General features: G+C 35.3%; 1 protein-coding gene across 2 annotated transcripts; it reads right to left on the minus strand.

Annotated features, from left to right (window-relative positions):
- Positions 1-1,534: 1,534 nt before the first annotated feature.
- Positions 1,535-16,037, minus strand: LOC147391807 (WEB family protein At5g55860-like). 2 transcript variants are annotated; one of them, XM_086457543.1, is made up of 3 exons: positions 15,640-16,037; positions 9,612-9,828; positions 1,535-3,512 (listed from the first exon to the last, which is right to left on the minus strand). In XM_086457543.1, exons 2-3 carry the CDS (start codon positions 9,786-9,788, stop codon positions 1,728-1,730), a joined length of 1,962 nt encoding a protein of 653 aa, XP_086313669.1. In that variant the 5' UTR covers positions 9,789-9,828; positions 15,640-16,037; the 3' UTR covers positions 1,535-1,727. The 2 variants fall into 2 exon arrangements, with proteins under 2 accessions (XP_086313669.1, XP_086313670.1); XM_086457544.1 differs by lacking the exons at positions 9,612-9,828; positions 15,640-16,037 and adding an exon at positions 4,414-4,440.
- Positions 16,038-17,755: the final 1,718 nt, after the last annotated feature.

Consider the following 17,755-nt stretch of genomic DNA (forward strand, 5'->3'; position numbering starts at 1 on the left):
GTTATAAGAGTAATTTCCATTATTATTGATCAAACCATGGGGTATCTCAAAAATTCACTAGAATAAGGATATTTGTTAGGTTTACAGTTCACTACCGAACCTAGTAAAATAGGTTACAACTTCTTATACGTTTACTAGGGCTGCAACTTGGGCTGGTTGGCCCGAACTCAACTCGTGCTCAACCCAATTGATGGGTGAGCATGAGCTGAGTTATGTAAAAGATGAGTTAAGCCTGTGTTGGAATATCTCAATCGGACCTCCATTCGGGTTGAAGGCTCAAGCAACTCGAACCCGGTGCAATATACTAATATATAAATATTTTTATATTTAAATTATTGCTTCCTACATATATTTGTAGTAAGGAATATATCTATATGGGTTGGCATCCTATCACTCCTAAGAATGACTAATGAAAAAAACACATGATCCCAACCCTTTAAACGTAAAATCCAATGGTTGAGATTTATGAGTATCTTGGTAACACAAATCTCGACGAAACTTATCCGAAGGATAAACCTCAATCATTGCATTTTGCTTTGAAGGGTTGGGATCATGTGTTTTTTTCTTGAATCATTCTTAGGAGTCAAGGGATCCTGCCTCTACATGTATACTTTTCTTTTAATTTGAGTTTATTTATTTATGAGTGTTGATAACATGACTCCCCCATGTGACACACCCCTAGTCAAGGGAGGCGATGAGTATGTCATGTGGACGAGTTAGATTATCACGACTCTTTATTTATATGTTGTATTTCTTTTTCAAGATATAAATTTTGTTTCATATTGAAATTAGGATTGTTCAACGAGCCCAACCCACTCAACCTACCGAAAATTACCTAACTTGAACTAACCTGACCTCAACCTGATTTTAGAACTTCAAGCCCGACCTCAACCCAATTTCAGAACTTCAAGCTCGGGTTAAGATTGGGTTAATGAGCTCAAAAGTTTTAGCATCTAACATCTTTCCTTCTTTGGTAGACATTAAAATTTATTGAAGAAAAAGATGAGACCTATCAAAGAAATAGGAAACAAACTCAAAAATTAACAGTACCATACATATTTAATCTCATCTAAAGAAAACATTCACAAAGAACATTTCCTTAAATTATTTAAGCATCTCACTTTAAAAAGCACAAAAAAAAAAAAAAAAAAAAAAAAAATCTCATGGAGCAAGATCTTCCCTTAAAACAAGTCAATTATTTCCATCCCCACAAAATCCTTTATCAAGAAGCATAGGTTTTGATCTGCCAGTTTTGAAATACAGATTTTACGGACATAGGAAAATATCAAAAGATACAAAGAGAGAGAGAACGAAACCAAATGGCATGTACAAAAGAACAACAGATTAGCAAATGATTTCACTACTAAATTTACATAAATAGTAGTCAGTCACTGTGGTTATACACCTGGCAATAACCACCCAAACATCCACATATATTGTTTTCATCACAAAGTGGGTGGAGCCCCACTTGAAACTCTTCCAATAAGGGTCCCTATTGCAATGTTGCAGAGATGTTATCTCAAATTTTAAGCTGTTAGAAGAAACCCATCACAAAAAATCATCTAACATTGAACTTCAAATTTAGTATCCTTATTTCACCTCACAAAAGTGATTCTACTGCTCTCACATATACACAACCAACCAAGCCATAAATATTGTCTTTGTTTTTTCTTTCTTTCTTTCACCATTCACAAAATGTGCACAACAGTACTTTAGAAAGACAACACTCACATTCCCATGGGTTTCTCACCAGGGAGGTAAGACAGAGACCCACCTTCAACCTGATTCTTCTTCCTATGAAAGATGCCACTGAGATTGGGCAAAAGTGCCTTTTTTGACCCAGATGTTTTCTCCAACTTACGAGTGCCGCTAGTCTTCTCTGCTTGGATCTGCTTTTGAGCTGTAGCATGACGTGGCGATGACTCCGAAGACATCTCCGCCTCTGCCAGGATTCGAGCTGCAGTTTCAGCTGCCCTTTTTTGCTCCCTTTCACGCCACCTCCGGAGTTCTCCCTCTACGGCCCTCTTGGCTGCTTCTGCCATATCTGCCCTCTTCAAAGCCTCCTCTGTCGCTGACTTCATCTCCTCGATTTCCTTCCAACTTGTCTCCAACTTCCTATGTGCTTCATTTTCACTTGCCTTCACAGCTTCCACTTGAGCCTTTGCTGCAGCTACTTTCATCTCAGCTAAATTATCACATTCCTCGGCTTTCCTATTCAAAGATTCTAACTCCTCTGTTGAGATTGTGATCTTAGCACCGGACTCCGATGTTGAAGCTCGGGTTGCGCTTGTTCTTTCCGACAAAACCTTGATCTGCTCAAGGACTTGGGCCTCTGCAGCTTTTGCTTCTTCAGCCTCTTTTAGGGCAACCCGTAGCTTCTTCTCTGCTTCTTCAAGGGTAATCCTCATTGCTTTGGCTTCTTCCTTCAACGTTTCTGCATTTTTCGTCATCTCTTCTGCTTCCAGCCTTGCATTTTCGGATTCCGATGATAACTGCTGAAGTGTCGCAACCAGCTCATCAGAAGCACTTCTCACTTCTGATTCTTCTACAAGAGCTGCCTCAAGCTCACCCTTGCTTTTTTGGAGCTTGAGATGCAGATTCCCAGCAACAGATTCAGTTTCTGATTCTTTCTCCTTTAGTTCGGAATGCTCTTTCTTCACACTCTCTAACTCCAGCTTAAGAGACTCTACAAGGCTTCCAAGAAAGCTCTCTTCTTCCACAACTTTGTGCAACGTTTCTTTTGCGTCGTCAAGCTCTGAAGTCACAGTTCGGACAGAATCCAAATCAGAAGCCCTAGCAATATCCATCTCCTTCTGCAAACCCTCAATCTCAGCTGTTGTTTCAGCCAGCTTGGCCTCGAGATTCACAGTTAGCTCAGGATCAAATTCACTTTTAAAAGATGCCAATTTCTTCCCCGCTTCTTCCAAAGCAGCTCTATAGGACTGCCGCTGAACATCTTTTTCGGATAGAATCTTTCCTTGTTCTTGCTGTGCTTGCACAAAGGCAAGCTTCATGTCCACAATTGATTCCTCGGAAACCGCAATCTCCTTCGAGATCTCCACAACCCTCTCTGAGTTAACCTCGGCTAAGTGCTTGGCTTCATCTGCTTCTTGTAAGGCAGCAGCTTTTGCTTCCAACGATGCCTTGAAATCCTGACGGATATTCCTGAGTTCTTGTTTTGCAGCATTAAGTTCAGCAAGTGAAGCTGTATACTGTTCTCTTGCATTATCTAACTCTTGTTTCCAAGCACCGCCTAATTCTGTGGGGTTGCCAGAGTTTGTTTCTTCGTGTTTCTTAGCTTGAGTTTTAGCGGCTTCTGTTGCCTTAATTGCCGATTCCTTGGATTCATTTATTGTTCTGAGCTTGGAGTTCAGATCCTCTACTGTTCTTTTAGCCTTCTCAAGTTCATTAAGTGCTTGGATCTTGGTAGTTTCAGCATTCTTCAGCTGATCCTTAAACTTGTTCAGTTCTTTTTGAGCCAAGTGAAGCTGTGTCTCCTTGGCCAACACTCTCTGTAACAAAGGAAGAAGAAATTGTAATAACCGGTTTTGCATAATTGATGGAAACTTCACAGAAATCATAGATAAATGTAACTTAATCTATAGAGGTTCACAATCTCATCATGGATGGCTTCTCTCCAAAATTCTGCATCGGAAGAGGATAAGGCTTCTTCTAGAAGAAGATGGGTCTCCTTCTAACATAGAAGTGACAAAATCTGAGCCAAAGTCCTTAAAAACTCTAGCTCTTTTACTTCTTGGTTCTATGTTGGAATAAATATTTTCAGTTATTCTAAGCATAGGTAACTCTGGATGTAAATTTCCCTCAATCCTAGAACCCCCACTAATTCTTAATATAAAAGAAAATTTATCTTCAAAAAATTCTACATCAATAGATCCTATTATAACATTATTAGAAATATCTAAAAATCTATAAGCTCTGTTGTTAATTGCATATCTTATAAAAACACACTCAGAAGGTCTACTTCCAAGTTTTGGCCTCTTGGGATCATATTCTAAAAGTCTTAGTCAAGTCAAAAGCATCACTTTTGTGTTTCATTAAATAAACATAGGTAAATTTAGAACAATCACTATAAACGTAATGAAGTATCTTTCACCTCCTTGAATTAAGATACCTTCAAGCACACAAATATCAGATTGAATTAATTCTAATAATTGAGAATTTCTTTGAACAGATTTATGAGAGGATCTGCTTATTTTTGCTTGACTACAAGATTCACATTTTTCAAAAGTGACATTATTTTAAAAAGGTATTATGCCTAGGGAGGGAGCACAAGTTACTAACATATTTCTTATTAATGTGGCAAAGTCTAGCATGCCAAACATTTATTGAAGACAGAGTAAATAGAAGAACTAGAAGCTTTATTAGGATTTTCTAAATTCAATTTAAACATACCATCACAAGCATACCCTTTTCCTAAAAAAGTTCCATTTCTAGTTATTACATATTGATCATCCCCTATGTTTTGCTGAAATCCGGCTTTGTTTAGAAGGAAGCCTGAAACCAAATGGAACTAAAGAAAAATATAAACCTAGGTTAGTAGCAAAATGTTTCAAACAAAGAGAAAACGTTGATTTCTTTGGTACTGATTCACCTGTGTCTAGAATAACGTCCATTAGAGTATTAACAGCTATTGCTGCAATTCATAATTTGATAATACATCAAATACTGTTAAAACAACCTTTTTAAATGGTAATCTAGAAGAAGAAATTTATATGGATCAACCTGAAGGATTTATTAATCCTGATCAAGAACATTAGGTATGCAAATTGATGAAATCGTTAATACGCTTTAAAACGGGCACCGAAACAATGGCATGAAAATTTTGACCAAGTAGTTATTTCTAATGGTTTTCGAATAAATGAAAGTGATAAATGCATGTCTATGATAATAGAACATGTGTAATGACATGTTTATATATTGACGATATTTTAATTTTTGGTTCTAGTTTAGAATTGGTTAAGGAAACCAAGAATCTATTATCCAATAACTTTGACATGAAAGACCTAGGTAAGGTTAATGTAATTTTGGGTATTAAAGTAATTAGAATTGTTAACGGAATCTCATTAGATCAATCTCATTATATTGAAAATATAGTGAAGAAATATAAATACTTTGACTGTAAACCTGTATGTACACCTTTTGATCCTAGTGTTAGATTATCCTAATGATGGTGATAGTTTGAATAAAAAAGAATATGCTAGTATTATGGCGGTCTTAGATATGCAACAGATTGTACTAGACCTGATATTGCCTATGCAGTAGTAGTACTTTGCAGGTTTACCAGTAATCCAAGTTCAAAACATTGGAATGCCTTAAGTAGAATAATGAAATATTTGAAAAGAATTATTAACTTAGGCATTCACTATCAAAAGTTTCCCGTTGTTCTTGAAGGATTCAGCGATGCTAATTGGAATATTGTTTCAGAAGACTCTAAGGCCACTAGTGGATATGTGTTCAGTATTAGTTGAGTAGTTTCTTGGAAGTCCAAGAAACAAACAATTATAGCTCAGTCTACAATGGAGTCTGAACTAATAGCATTGGCTTCAGCTAGTGAGGAAGCAAGTTGGCTTTGTAGACTTTTGTCTCACATACCTATCTGGGATAGGCCTGTTCTTGTTGTCCTAATTCATCGTGATAGTACAGCCGCAATTGGGAGAGTACATAACCATTATTCCAATGGTAAATCGTGACAAATTCTTCAAAACAACAGTACTATAAGAGAATTGTTATCAAATGGTACTATTAACATAGATTTTGTAAGATCTAGAGATAATCTCATAGACCCTTGACTAAAGGATTAGCAAGGGAAATGTGTGGAATACATATACAGAAATGGAACAGAAGCCCGTTTGAGTCACCTATGATGGATACCCTACCTAGAGACTGGAGATCCCAAGAACTAGGTTCAAAGGAAAAGTTATATCTTCTTCCTATACAAAAAATGCATGATATGTTGAAGCAAAAAGGAAGGTCGAGTTTATAAATACTCTTAATAAGGTTTAGAGCTTACTTTTTAAGTGGAGTGATTAGCTACAAAGAGCACTCTCATCTATATAAGAATGAATGTGAGGGCACATACTATGAGAATATAGGGCCAATTCTCTAACATACTTATGAATACTGGGATAAAAGCACATGGCCGGAACGTGCTAGCTTGTAAGGTTCACACCAGTCAGAATTGTGTGTGAAGTGTATTCTTATATAGGCAAAACTATTGAGTTCAAGACATAATCACCCAGTTTCTTATATTTTGAAAATATCTTCACTATGTGAAAGTTTAAATTTATAGACACTTTCATTTAAGCATGATTCTGTTGATTTTGTTTGGAATTTTTTTTTTTTTTTTTTGTACATTAAAATAAGTGGGGGATTGTTGGTTTTTAATTCAAAAAAAAAAAAAAAAATTGTTGTACTACCTTGATTTTTGAAAAAGTAAAAGTCTTTTGTACTTTTTGTGAATAAATTTCTATTTTGAAATTGAATTTTCCCACTTTTGGGTTTTAGTCTCAGTTAGATTTTGAGTCTTTGTGGTTTTCCTACTTTGAGTTTTAGTCTCACATGGATTAGGAAGAGAACTTGAATCAAATATTTAAAAGAATTTTTTGGAAGTTGGGTTGGGCCCCACGGGGCACCCAAGCTTTTCCTCCTAAGGGGGGAATTCTCCTACACCGAGTCAACGCAAATTAAAACACACACACGAGCACGCCGAGTTGAGTTAGGTCAGCTATGCGGTGTGGTGTGTGCGGGTGAGTTCCTCTTATAATGTCTAACGTTATTTTTATTTGAAATTTTGTTTCTTCAAAACTTAGTGTTCGTTTTTAAAATCAAAACAGTATTTTTAATTGTTCGTGACTCTTCAGTTACACCATTTTGTCTTCTTTTAAAAAACCTTAACAAAACCCATATTTTTTATATTGGTTTTTCTCATATTATCCCCTTCTCTCTTTTATACTTAAATCTGAGCAAGCTTAACGTGGTGTGAATCAGAACCCTCAATTCGAAGCATCGAGTCGCGTGGTTAACAGAAGTTTAACTGGGCTATTGTATCCTGGGGGTGTAGTGTCAAAATTTTGCCTGCTAAGTTTGCAGAGGTGCAAAACACCTTAAAGAAAGCGATTTAGTATGTGCTTCATCCTGATTCAAATCGAGATTTTTTGTGTATTCTTATTTTTCAGTAACAACAATTTTAAAGTGTAATCGTCTCATTTCAGGAGTATGTAATACATCTTTTAGAAGCATTGTTCTTCCTGAAGTAAACCTTATCTCGACTTCCCCAATACCAAGTACCTTAGTAGAATGAGAATCCCCCAACACATTTTTGTCATCAGAAGGAAAATAATTCTTGAACTAGTTTCTATCATAGCAAACATGCCTAGATGCTCCAATACCTGCCCACCACCATCCTTCGGAACCATTCATCATATTTATTTTTGATATCATGGCCACAAAAAATTCTTTAGTCACATTGGTCTGAAGAACAAATTTGCAAGTACAACAGTTCCAAGCAAAATGCCCCGTTTGTTGCAAGAAAAACAAACAATCAAATTATTATCTTTGTCATGCCTCAAAAGAGGTTTCTTGGAGGGATATTGGTTTTTGTTTTGCTGTTGTGATGGCTTTGGATATTGGGTTCAATTTTTCTTCATGTTCTTATTTGGCTTAAAATGAACCTTGCTCTTATTATCATAAACATGGTTTATTCTTGCCGAAGAAAAATTTTCTTCCTTTTGATCTTTTAGTCAAGCCTCTTCTTCTATACAAAGTCGAACTATCGAACTTTCCATAGAAAATTCCTAGGATTTATGACGAAGGGAAATTTTCTAAAATTCTTCCAAGATGACAATTTATCTACCAAATCAGCTACTTGAAACTGTTTATCAATTTTTATGCCCTCATTTAAAATTTCATGAACAATTTTCTGAAAATCATGGGATTGGGAAATTATGGATTTATCATCTACCATCTGGAATTTAAGATATGTACCTATAACATACTTTTCATATCCAACCTCTTATGTGTCATATTTTTTCTGTAACGCTTCCCAAACTTCTCTTGCAGATTCAAGGGCAGCATAGTAGTCATAGAGATCATCCACAAGGCCATTAAGTATATGATTTTTGCAAAGAAAATTGGCTTCTTCCCATATACGAATTGCGAAGGTTTTCCTGGTTCATGTTCTTCTTCTCAAATTGGATCATCTTTAAGTACGAAAACTACTTTCATAGTTGTAAGATAGAAGAACATCTTATGTTTCCATCCTTTAAAGTGCATTCAACGGATCAAAATGATTTATTGATGCTTTCAGACGGAGCAGAAGTGTTTGTTTCTATATTTTCCATGGATAATTGGTTGAGATGATTACACCTTAAAATTGTTATTGCTGGAAAATAAAAATACACAAAAAAATTCGATTTAAACCAGAATAAGACACAAACAAAGTTGCTCTCTTTAAGGTGTTTCACGCCTCTACAAACTTAGCAGGTAGATTTTGGACACTACACCCCCAAGATACAACAGTCCAGTCAAACCTCTGTTAACCACGTAACTCACTGCTTCGAATTAAGAGTTCTGATTCACACCACGTTAATCTTGCCTAGATTTAAGTATAAAAAAGATAAGAAAGAGAAAAAAAGATATAAAAAATCTGAGTTCTATTAAGATTTTTTAAAGAAGATAAAATGGTGTAACTGAAGAGTCACGGACAGTTAAAAATACTATTTTAATTTGAAAAATGGACACAAGGTTTTAAAGAGATAAATCTCAAATAAAAATAATGTTAAGACATTAGAAAAGGAACCCACCCGCTCGCACGCACGCACCACACTACATCGCCTGACTCGACTCAGCTCGGAACGCGCACATGTGTGTGTGTTTAATTTGAGTTGACTCGATGTAGGAGAGTTCCCCCCCTTGGGGGGAAAAACTTAGGTTCCCCTTGGGGTCCAACCCAAGTTCCAAAAAATCCTTTTAAAAACTAAATTCAAGTTCTCTTCCTAATCCACGTGGGACTAAAACTCAAAGGAAGAAAACCAAAAGACAGAGACTCAAATTTTAGTGAAACTAAAACCCAAAGGAGGAAAAATTCAAATTCAACATAAAATTTTATTCACAAAAAGACAAAAAACTTACTTTTTCAAAAATCAAGGTAGTACAACATTTTTATATATTAAAAACTCAACAAAATTCTATCAAATCAAATAACAAACGGGGAGATACAAGTGACCAGTTTAGAGTGGTGGAAAAAAAAGAAGAAACTTCCACCAGTTTTATGAAAATCCAGAGACCCCATATTTAGAACTTTGAGAATTCTTCATGGGATTTATAATGGGTTTCAATTATTTGGCATGAAACATGAGAAATGTCTCTAATGTTATCTGGATAATCCAAAAAAGGGTTTTATCCAATGCCCTTTCCATATCTACTGTCAACAAAATTAGATTTGATACGCATTCCTCAATCTATGATTATAAAAGAAGAAATCCGTTATATGTTTCTACTAAGGATGATACCAATTTAATCACAGGTTCTACAATATAGATGCTAATAATAAAAATAAGTTTATAAATCCAGTTACTTGCTATCAGAAATACCTCTGTAGGAAGAAGTTTTGATTTTTTAATGATGGGTTTCTCCCCTGAGCCTGAGAAGGCTGCTTCACCGAATAAGCTGACAGCAGCTTTGACAGATTCAAATGGTGCTCTGGTATCTATCTCCCCCACCTCCAACCTTGGAGAATCTGTAGAATTTTGACGAGCTTTTACACCCATACTTATGTTCCTTTCCTTTTCTGTCTTTTCCAAAGTACACCTGTTGAGATGGGTTCAAAAGAATACTATATCGAGTAGTTGTAGAAGAGAAAGAAAGAAAGGAAAAAAAAAGATAACTATTTGCATATAAAACACATTAATCACAACCCCAATATGTACAAGCTAACTTAGTTTATCATTATGGAACAGATATTGGGTGTTTGGATGGATGAACATGTTGTCCACAACAAGGATGAGAGAGGGGCCTTCATAAGATTTGTGTTTTCTTTTAAAGAAAATCCAAAATTACAGGGGTATAGCTACTACTCCTTGGCCCTTATTCACTAATTTTAGCAACAATTGCACTAACCCTATTGGATACCAGAGAAAATTTTCCAGTTTTCTACATATTGAACTAATAAATTTCAGCGGGTTAAGGATACCAGTTTAGAATTGGACAAACATATGATGAATCATGAAGATAGATAAAAAAAGGAAGGGATGAGTTATCAGTGAATCTGTTCTCATTCTGAACCCAGTGAAAAATGTGTCAGGGAAGATACCAAAGAGCAACATAGCAAACATAAAGTTAAATACGGCTTGTTTACATGAAATGGAAAAATATTAAATCTGTTCAAGGATCTATTATGCTCCTAAAATCTTGAACTTTTGACCAGAAGGAGAGTCGAGAACGGATAATAAAATTTTAAAATTTAGACGACAGAAATGAGGAAGGTTATTGATGCATTACACCGGAACAACAATCACAGTCTAGATTTGGTACATTACAGGAGTGTGGATGACATTGAGATAGACACAGAACATGGACATGATGATGTCTATTTAAAATAAAAAGATATAAAGAAACAATTATCAAGAACAAGACTTGGGGAATTCCTGCCTTCACAGATAGTATGCAGCATTTGTAGAGCTTCCACCAACCACAATCGTGCAGCAGCATCATAAAATTTTAACAGACATGGGGAAAAAGGAGGGGGGGGGGGGGGGGGGGGGGAAGAAATAAAAATATTATGAAAACGATCAAAATTTGTTTACAAAGGTGTAATTATTAATTGTCAACTGAACAAATGATATCAGTAACAAGTGATAATTGTCCTTAAGGGTCCAAGGGAACCTTAAAACATTCAAACATGGCAACAGTTCCATGTACTGGTGTACTCAAAGAGTCACCCAGCCAACCTTCTACTGCCTAGGCAGGCTAATCATCAAGCAGTTGTGTACACAGTGAAAAGCAAGGCATTACGGCACTAGGCTTGGCAGTGCATGCAACTTAATATGTTGCGTACTCTACATATTAGCAAAACAGCTGTAATCTTTGGTTTAATTACATAAATAGCTCAAATACTTCATTTCGACCGTTTTCTCACTTTCAATCACGTTGGCAGCCTGAAGCATTCATGTCTAGAGCCTTAAGGACAGCTCTTGCTGGTCTTTTTTCTTCTATTAATTCCCTTTTTTTTCTTTTCTAAAAGGAGATATTCTATGCGGTGCATGCAAGTGATGCAACTCAATATGTTGTGTACTCTACATATTAGCAAGAGTCTTATAATCTTTCATGTAGTTTATTTCAACCATTTTTTCTCACTTCCAATCGTGTTGGAACTCTCTTAAGCCCTAAGGTAAGCTGCTCCTAGACCTTTCATCACTAAGTGAAAATTTTCATTGAAACCAAAAACACAAGGCATAAAAGGAGGTCGAGGAATCCTACGTAGAAATTACAAGAATCCCAAGGATGGGATTTTGGGATTTGGCTCTTGAATTTTTTATATAAAAAGTATTTGAAAGAATGTATGTTCTTCATCTTATTCTTATAACTCACCACTTCTTTTCCTGAAAAGGCGTTGTCATTCTGGAGTTGAATGAGTACTTGAGGAGGAATCTTCTTTTTATATTTGGGAAGGACTAAGAAGCTTATAAACAGTCCCTCCACTATAACTTTCCCTTTCACATGTTCTTCCTTTTATTTATGGGAGGAAGCGTGTGCACAGAAACAACCTCTCTCTGTGTTTCTTTTCTTGTTTACTTTTTTGAGTGAAACTATGCACCTCTATCACTAGTTATTCTTCTTCTTTTTAATTTCAAGGAGGTGTGGGGGGGTTTGGGACCTGATCAATGAGTTCTAAGGGATCCCATATGCCTTCCATGCACAAATCAAGAGGTCTGGCCCCATGGCAAGCTAACCCAAGTTGAGTGTGTGTGGTGGTGGGTGGGTGGGTGGGGGGGTAAGGAAAAAAGAAAGGCAATAGTGTCCCACCAAGATGCAAATCATTAGTACTTATCCATATGTTGATGTAGCATTATTTACAGGACTCAAAGCACTTCAGTGAACTGAAAAATCAGAAGAAGAAAAGCCCCACTTGCCTGGGCTCATGACATATAAAAAACATCTATTTACATAAATGCCGCCCTAGCACAACCACTGGGTATTAAAACTTATCAGAAAGCTATGCCACATGAGCCAAAAGACTTCCTTTGACTCTTCATGTAGGTAGCTGCCCCAAAAATCTCGTTTTTGTTGCTCAATATTGTAGATCAGCCTCACAGACTTCTAATCATGGTATATAAAAATGCATAATTCCAGTGTCAATATTAAAACTATGTTGTCAAATCAACCCAAAAGACTATTTAAGAGGGCTTGACCAGTTATAGAGGTTTGATATATGAATTTCTAGAAAAAGCTTCCCAGGCATCCCATTGCCAAATATAAGAATGCCTTCATTTTTATTTATGTCAAATCATTTCATCAGTAGCGCCTATGCCCGTGCTCAAAACTTGTAGAAACTGCGCATGGCATTGTACCTGCCATTGCAACCGCTGGGTATATAAAACTTCCTCAGCTCTTGACCATATTTGAACTTGTTCCAGACAAGTCTAAGAGATTCTATGAAAGATGGATCAAAGAAATAATTCACTTTGGTATGCCAAATGGTCAATAAACTCTTATTGGCTTATGAAACCATCAAATGTGCCAAACATGATTTTAGATGATATTGTAAAATGACCTATGCAAATTCTATTGTTTGGTTCCCCATCTGTCAAAGGTTCCGGAATATTGTGTTGTGTTGTGTCTGAGTTGTGCCGATGTTCTCTGATTTGCCCTCCACATGCATAAACCAATCACTGGTCAAAGTCCTCTGAGCCTTCTCCTTGTCATTTCAGCACTCTAGGCTTATTTCAGATAGATAATCAGACAGTATGAGCCATTTTTGACTTATGATAGGAGGGACTATGTGCATAGTCACAGTCACCTCCACTCTTATTTTCTCTCTCTAGTTTAATGAATGTGTAAAACATTATTGCCTAGACTCACCTCATCCAAATAGTCTTAAGTTTCGCTCATGCTTTTGACCACGCAAACATGGTAATCTGACTTACTTAACATAATTACAACATAAAGAAAAAATAATTCAAATTTATTAACAAGCAGTGGAAAAGGAAATCCACATGCACAAGGGTCCACCCCCTCGATATCGTCATATGAAACCAAGTAGCACCCCAAGTGTCTCATCGGAGGTTGCCATATGATCCCCGACGATTCATTCGCCTTACCAGAAACAAGGTTTCTCATAAACAATGCCTCCATAAGCATATTGATGACTCGCCAATTAACTAATCCAATTAACCACTTCCAAAGAAGGATTCACATATAAATTAGTTTGATTGCCACGAGGAGAAACCCCGTTAGGCATCCCTAGCTGGTGCACACCCTGATGGGCATATGGCGGGTGTGTTGATAACAATGTACACAACCATTGAAAGCATTGTATATATATATATATATATATATATATATATATATATATATGGTTGTGCAGGGGGGAATGATGTCCAATCATAGTCCCCATGCATGCATGCACGCACACACACATTTATCAAATGTCATGTAAATATATGATGGAGATCCCTTCAACTTAGCATGATGGGCAAAAAAGAAATCAACTATCTCTTGAAGAAACAATTGCCTTTAATGGTGATTACAAGCTTGATTGAGGGGCTCCTAAGATTAATTTAGCTCTTCAAGCAGCGTACCAAGGTGTATACTATTTAAATGATACAATATGGGTTGATGACACTATACAGGGGGGATCAATGCAAATTAGACCTTCAAAGAGAAGCTTTGGAGTCCTAGAGCACTAAAATAAGTTGGATCAACACAAAAAACCTGGAAACATAAAAAGGATATGCCATTGAAAATTGATCGCCAAGGAATAACACGAAGCAACCATTTTGATATTTTAAGGATGAAAAGATTGAGGAGGACATTTTCCATAGATTAGAGTTTGGTTGTTCTAGCAGAGTAAAGACAAAGTGCTATGTGACCTTCAAATTTGAATAAAACTGAAATGAAGATTTCATAAGAAGACAATTAGACCAACTAAGCTTTCTATGTTGTGCGATTAAGAAACAACATGTCCACATAATGAGTGTAGTAAATATGGAAGTGTTTAAATAAGTGGGTTAAAAGATTAAGAATGATAAAATAAAAAATGAACACATTTGCGAATATATAACAGCATAGATAGGTGATGAACTATGGGAAAGTTGATTCAGACAGTTTGTTCACGTGAAATGAAGACCAGAGACAACACCAGTGAGAAGGAACAGGTGGGTTAAGGGTTCTAAAAGAATGAGAGGAGGAACAAAAAGGCAATGGATTGAGATAGTGTGAGAAAATTTGAAGACACTTGAAACAACAAAGGACATGGCTTTACATAGAATTCAACAGGGTACAAGATTCATTCAACATGTTACTTTTATTAGGTTTAATTTGTACAATAATGCATTTTACATAGGTTTCTAAGGTGAAACTTCATAAAAATATTTTAATAAATTTTTGGAGGGAAACAACTTAAGTTTCTTGAGTTTCAAGTAAGACTTTTTGTCCCAAAATTACTTCAATTTAAGGTTAAATGTGGATTAAATGATCCAATCATCTTCACTTTGATTGTTTACATACCTTAATCATGTCTTTACCTATTTTCAAACATTTTTACACTTATAAGCACATTTTCATTTATTCCATTAGTTGTACAAGGACAATTGGAGATACACAAAAATCAGATAACAGAAACTGTCCTCACTATAATACAAGTTACAGAGTTTGTTCTCCAACTCACTCTTCTCAAGTTCTTTGTTGCTCTCCCAAGGTTTCTAAACGTAGTCAAGTCGGTAGAGATGTCTACAACATCCAGGGGTGGTTGTATCATGGGTACAAAGTTCTGCAAACTTTGTAGCATGACCTCGAGTCGCAAAGACAAATTCTTCTTTGAGGACAACATGTTCAACGTGTGCCTTAGCCTACCAAAACTGATAATTCTATTTGTTTCTTGTAACTTCACTCTACAAATTCTTTACCTAAGCATTTTTAAGTATCACAAATTCTCTGTTTCAGTGTTTGAAAACTATAATATATACTTCTGGAATTTTTTTCATCTATGGCTAAATTTCTACTTCTCTAAACTTGGGGTAATATTTCCTTTTACTCCAATAAAAAAGTAAAAATTTTAACAACAAATTCATCTTTTGAACAATATTTAATCTTTAATCATTCAAATTATGTAAATTTGATGGTAGTTAGGGAATAAACATTTAACTTGATATCCTACACACAAAAAAAAGGTGTCTGAAATTTTGAGCTTCCTCGGAATTTTTTATTTTTTATTTTGAAAAAAAAAAAGAAAAAAAAAAACTAGATGGAGCGACTCGGATGAATTAAACATTAAAAGTAACGGAAAAAAATTAGAATTGTTCGTTAAAAACGCATTAATGACTAAGTAAACAAACAAGGACCAAAAAAAATTGAAAAATAAAAAATAAACAAAGGGCAAAGGACAAAGAATAAGAAACATACCTGAGGATCCTTTGTCGAAAACCCTAATCAAACCTTGATCCAAAAGCGAAAAAACAACGCCATAAACCCTAAAATCCCATCAAACGATCAAAAATCTGATAACTTCCAATAATAATAGCAAAGTCAACGATAATTCCTCTCTTCTTTCCCGATTCTCATCTTTCACCAATGAAAATTTTCTCAAACCGATACTAAACCCAGAACAGACAGAAGCTCTGCTTTGCACCAAAGCTTCAAAACCGCTATTGATTTTCCGATTAAGAGAAAAGCGGTTTTGGAGGATTCACGAGGTTTTGAAAAGCTGTTTTTGATCTGCGCTTCAAGGATTCGAAAAGAGAGAGAGAGAGAGAGATTCAAAGTGGTTTTGGGATGTTTTATATCTGGAAGTCTGGAAGAGAGAGAGAGAGAGAGAGGAAGACAGAGAGAGAGAGATGTGTGCCACGTCATCGTTTCGCATGATTCAAATATTCGCATAGAAAATTGCTAAACTGATTACTACGATCACTGCGTTCAACATTTTGCTGACGTAGCAGTGTGTACAGAATAATAGATTACTTCCTCGAGATACGAGGTCAAGGTTCTATGATTCTATGGTCAATGCCACGTCTTTTCAGTGTTAAACGAAGTGTGCTATTTAGTCAGAGTAGAATGGCTCTTTTGCATATTTCGGGACGCCCCACAGTATGGTTTATTCGGATCGCTTACAGTAATGTTATAAATCGTCCTTTCTAAAGTCCCAAACATTTGTTTTGTCACTACTTTTGGTTGGGGAAGGGTTTCTCTGCACAGACAGCCCAGAGTAGAAATATGTGGACACATCTTATTTTTCCAATATTATTGACTACTATCATATCAAATCTACAAGTATACTCATTTTTTTTCAATTATCTCCTTCAATCCATTTCATTCTCATTTATTTTCATAATATTTTTCTTACGATTAATTGCAATCGTGAATATTTTCTCCTGACATTGTAATTATATATAAAGAACATAATCAATAAATAAGATCATAAATATTTTTATTAAGCAAAATAAAATTAATGGTCAATAATTAGTAAGTGAAGGCAGATACGTTAATCTTCAAGAAAATGATTATGAGAAAAGAGTGTAATCTTTTTTTCTTTCTTTCTTATATATACATTTTTCAAGTGAGAAAAAAAAAAAGAACAACGTCATAACCAATTTCAAGTTGACAAATAAAAAAAGGACTACTGATAAATTGACTCGCTAAAACACATGTGATGATGACATGATTGACGTGAAAAATGAACAAAATCATAAATCTTTTTCCTTTTCTATCCCGAAGAAAAGGATCTATGGTTTTGTGCACTTGCCATGCAACTACATATAAACGACATATGTTTTAGCGTGTCAGTTTATCATGACTAAAAGAAAATTTCAAAATCATTTTTTTTTCTTAGAATACAATCATGTGTATGAATTGAAGTGGAAGGAAGATTTTTTAAGTAACAAAGTGTGACTTATGATAAATGTTCTACAACTAATCAATCCCTTTTTCTAATTCAAAAACACTTTCCCGACAAAGTTAGTAAGGAAAAAAGACCTTACTAAGCCTCATCCACCATTAAAAAAAAAAATCTTGAGATTCATAACAACTAAATCTCAAGATTTGCTATGAATCTCGAGGTTTTGTTTTGATAGTGGATAAGCCTTAGTAAAGCCTTTTTTTCTTATTAAGTTAGTAATGTTAATCTGACTCTTTCCAGTTTGATCACTTCTTACTCCATAACTTCACAAGAACTAAAGCTAAATCCAAGTTAGGATTTAGGTAGAATAAAGTTAAACTAACAAGAACAAATAATAAGTTACAAAATAAAGGGTAATTTAAACATAACAATCATGAATATTTAAGATATCCTTTGTGTTTTAACCTAATTTATAGCTCCTTTGACCTTGATCTTATATGAGATACGAATAAAATGACTTAAATACCCTTATCTTTAACATCTTGTCAAAAACTAATGATTTTATCCTAAAATAGTGAGTTTTAGATTTTTGGCATCTCTCCACTTGCTCCCCAAACATTTTGGGTAACTACTCAATATTTACTATTGTTTCCTCTTTTGGATCAATTAGAAAATAATTATAACTTT

This window comes from Akebia trifoliata, chromosome 11 (genome assembly GCF_017979445.1).
Source record: "Akebia trifoliata isolate Shusen 1 chromosome 11, ASM1797944v1, whole genome shotgun sequence".
Lineage (NCBI taxonomy): Eukaryota > Viridiplantae > Streptophyta > Magnoliopsida > Ranunculales > Lardizabalaceae > Akebia > Akebia trifoliata.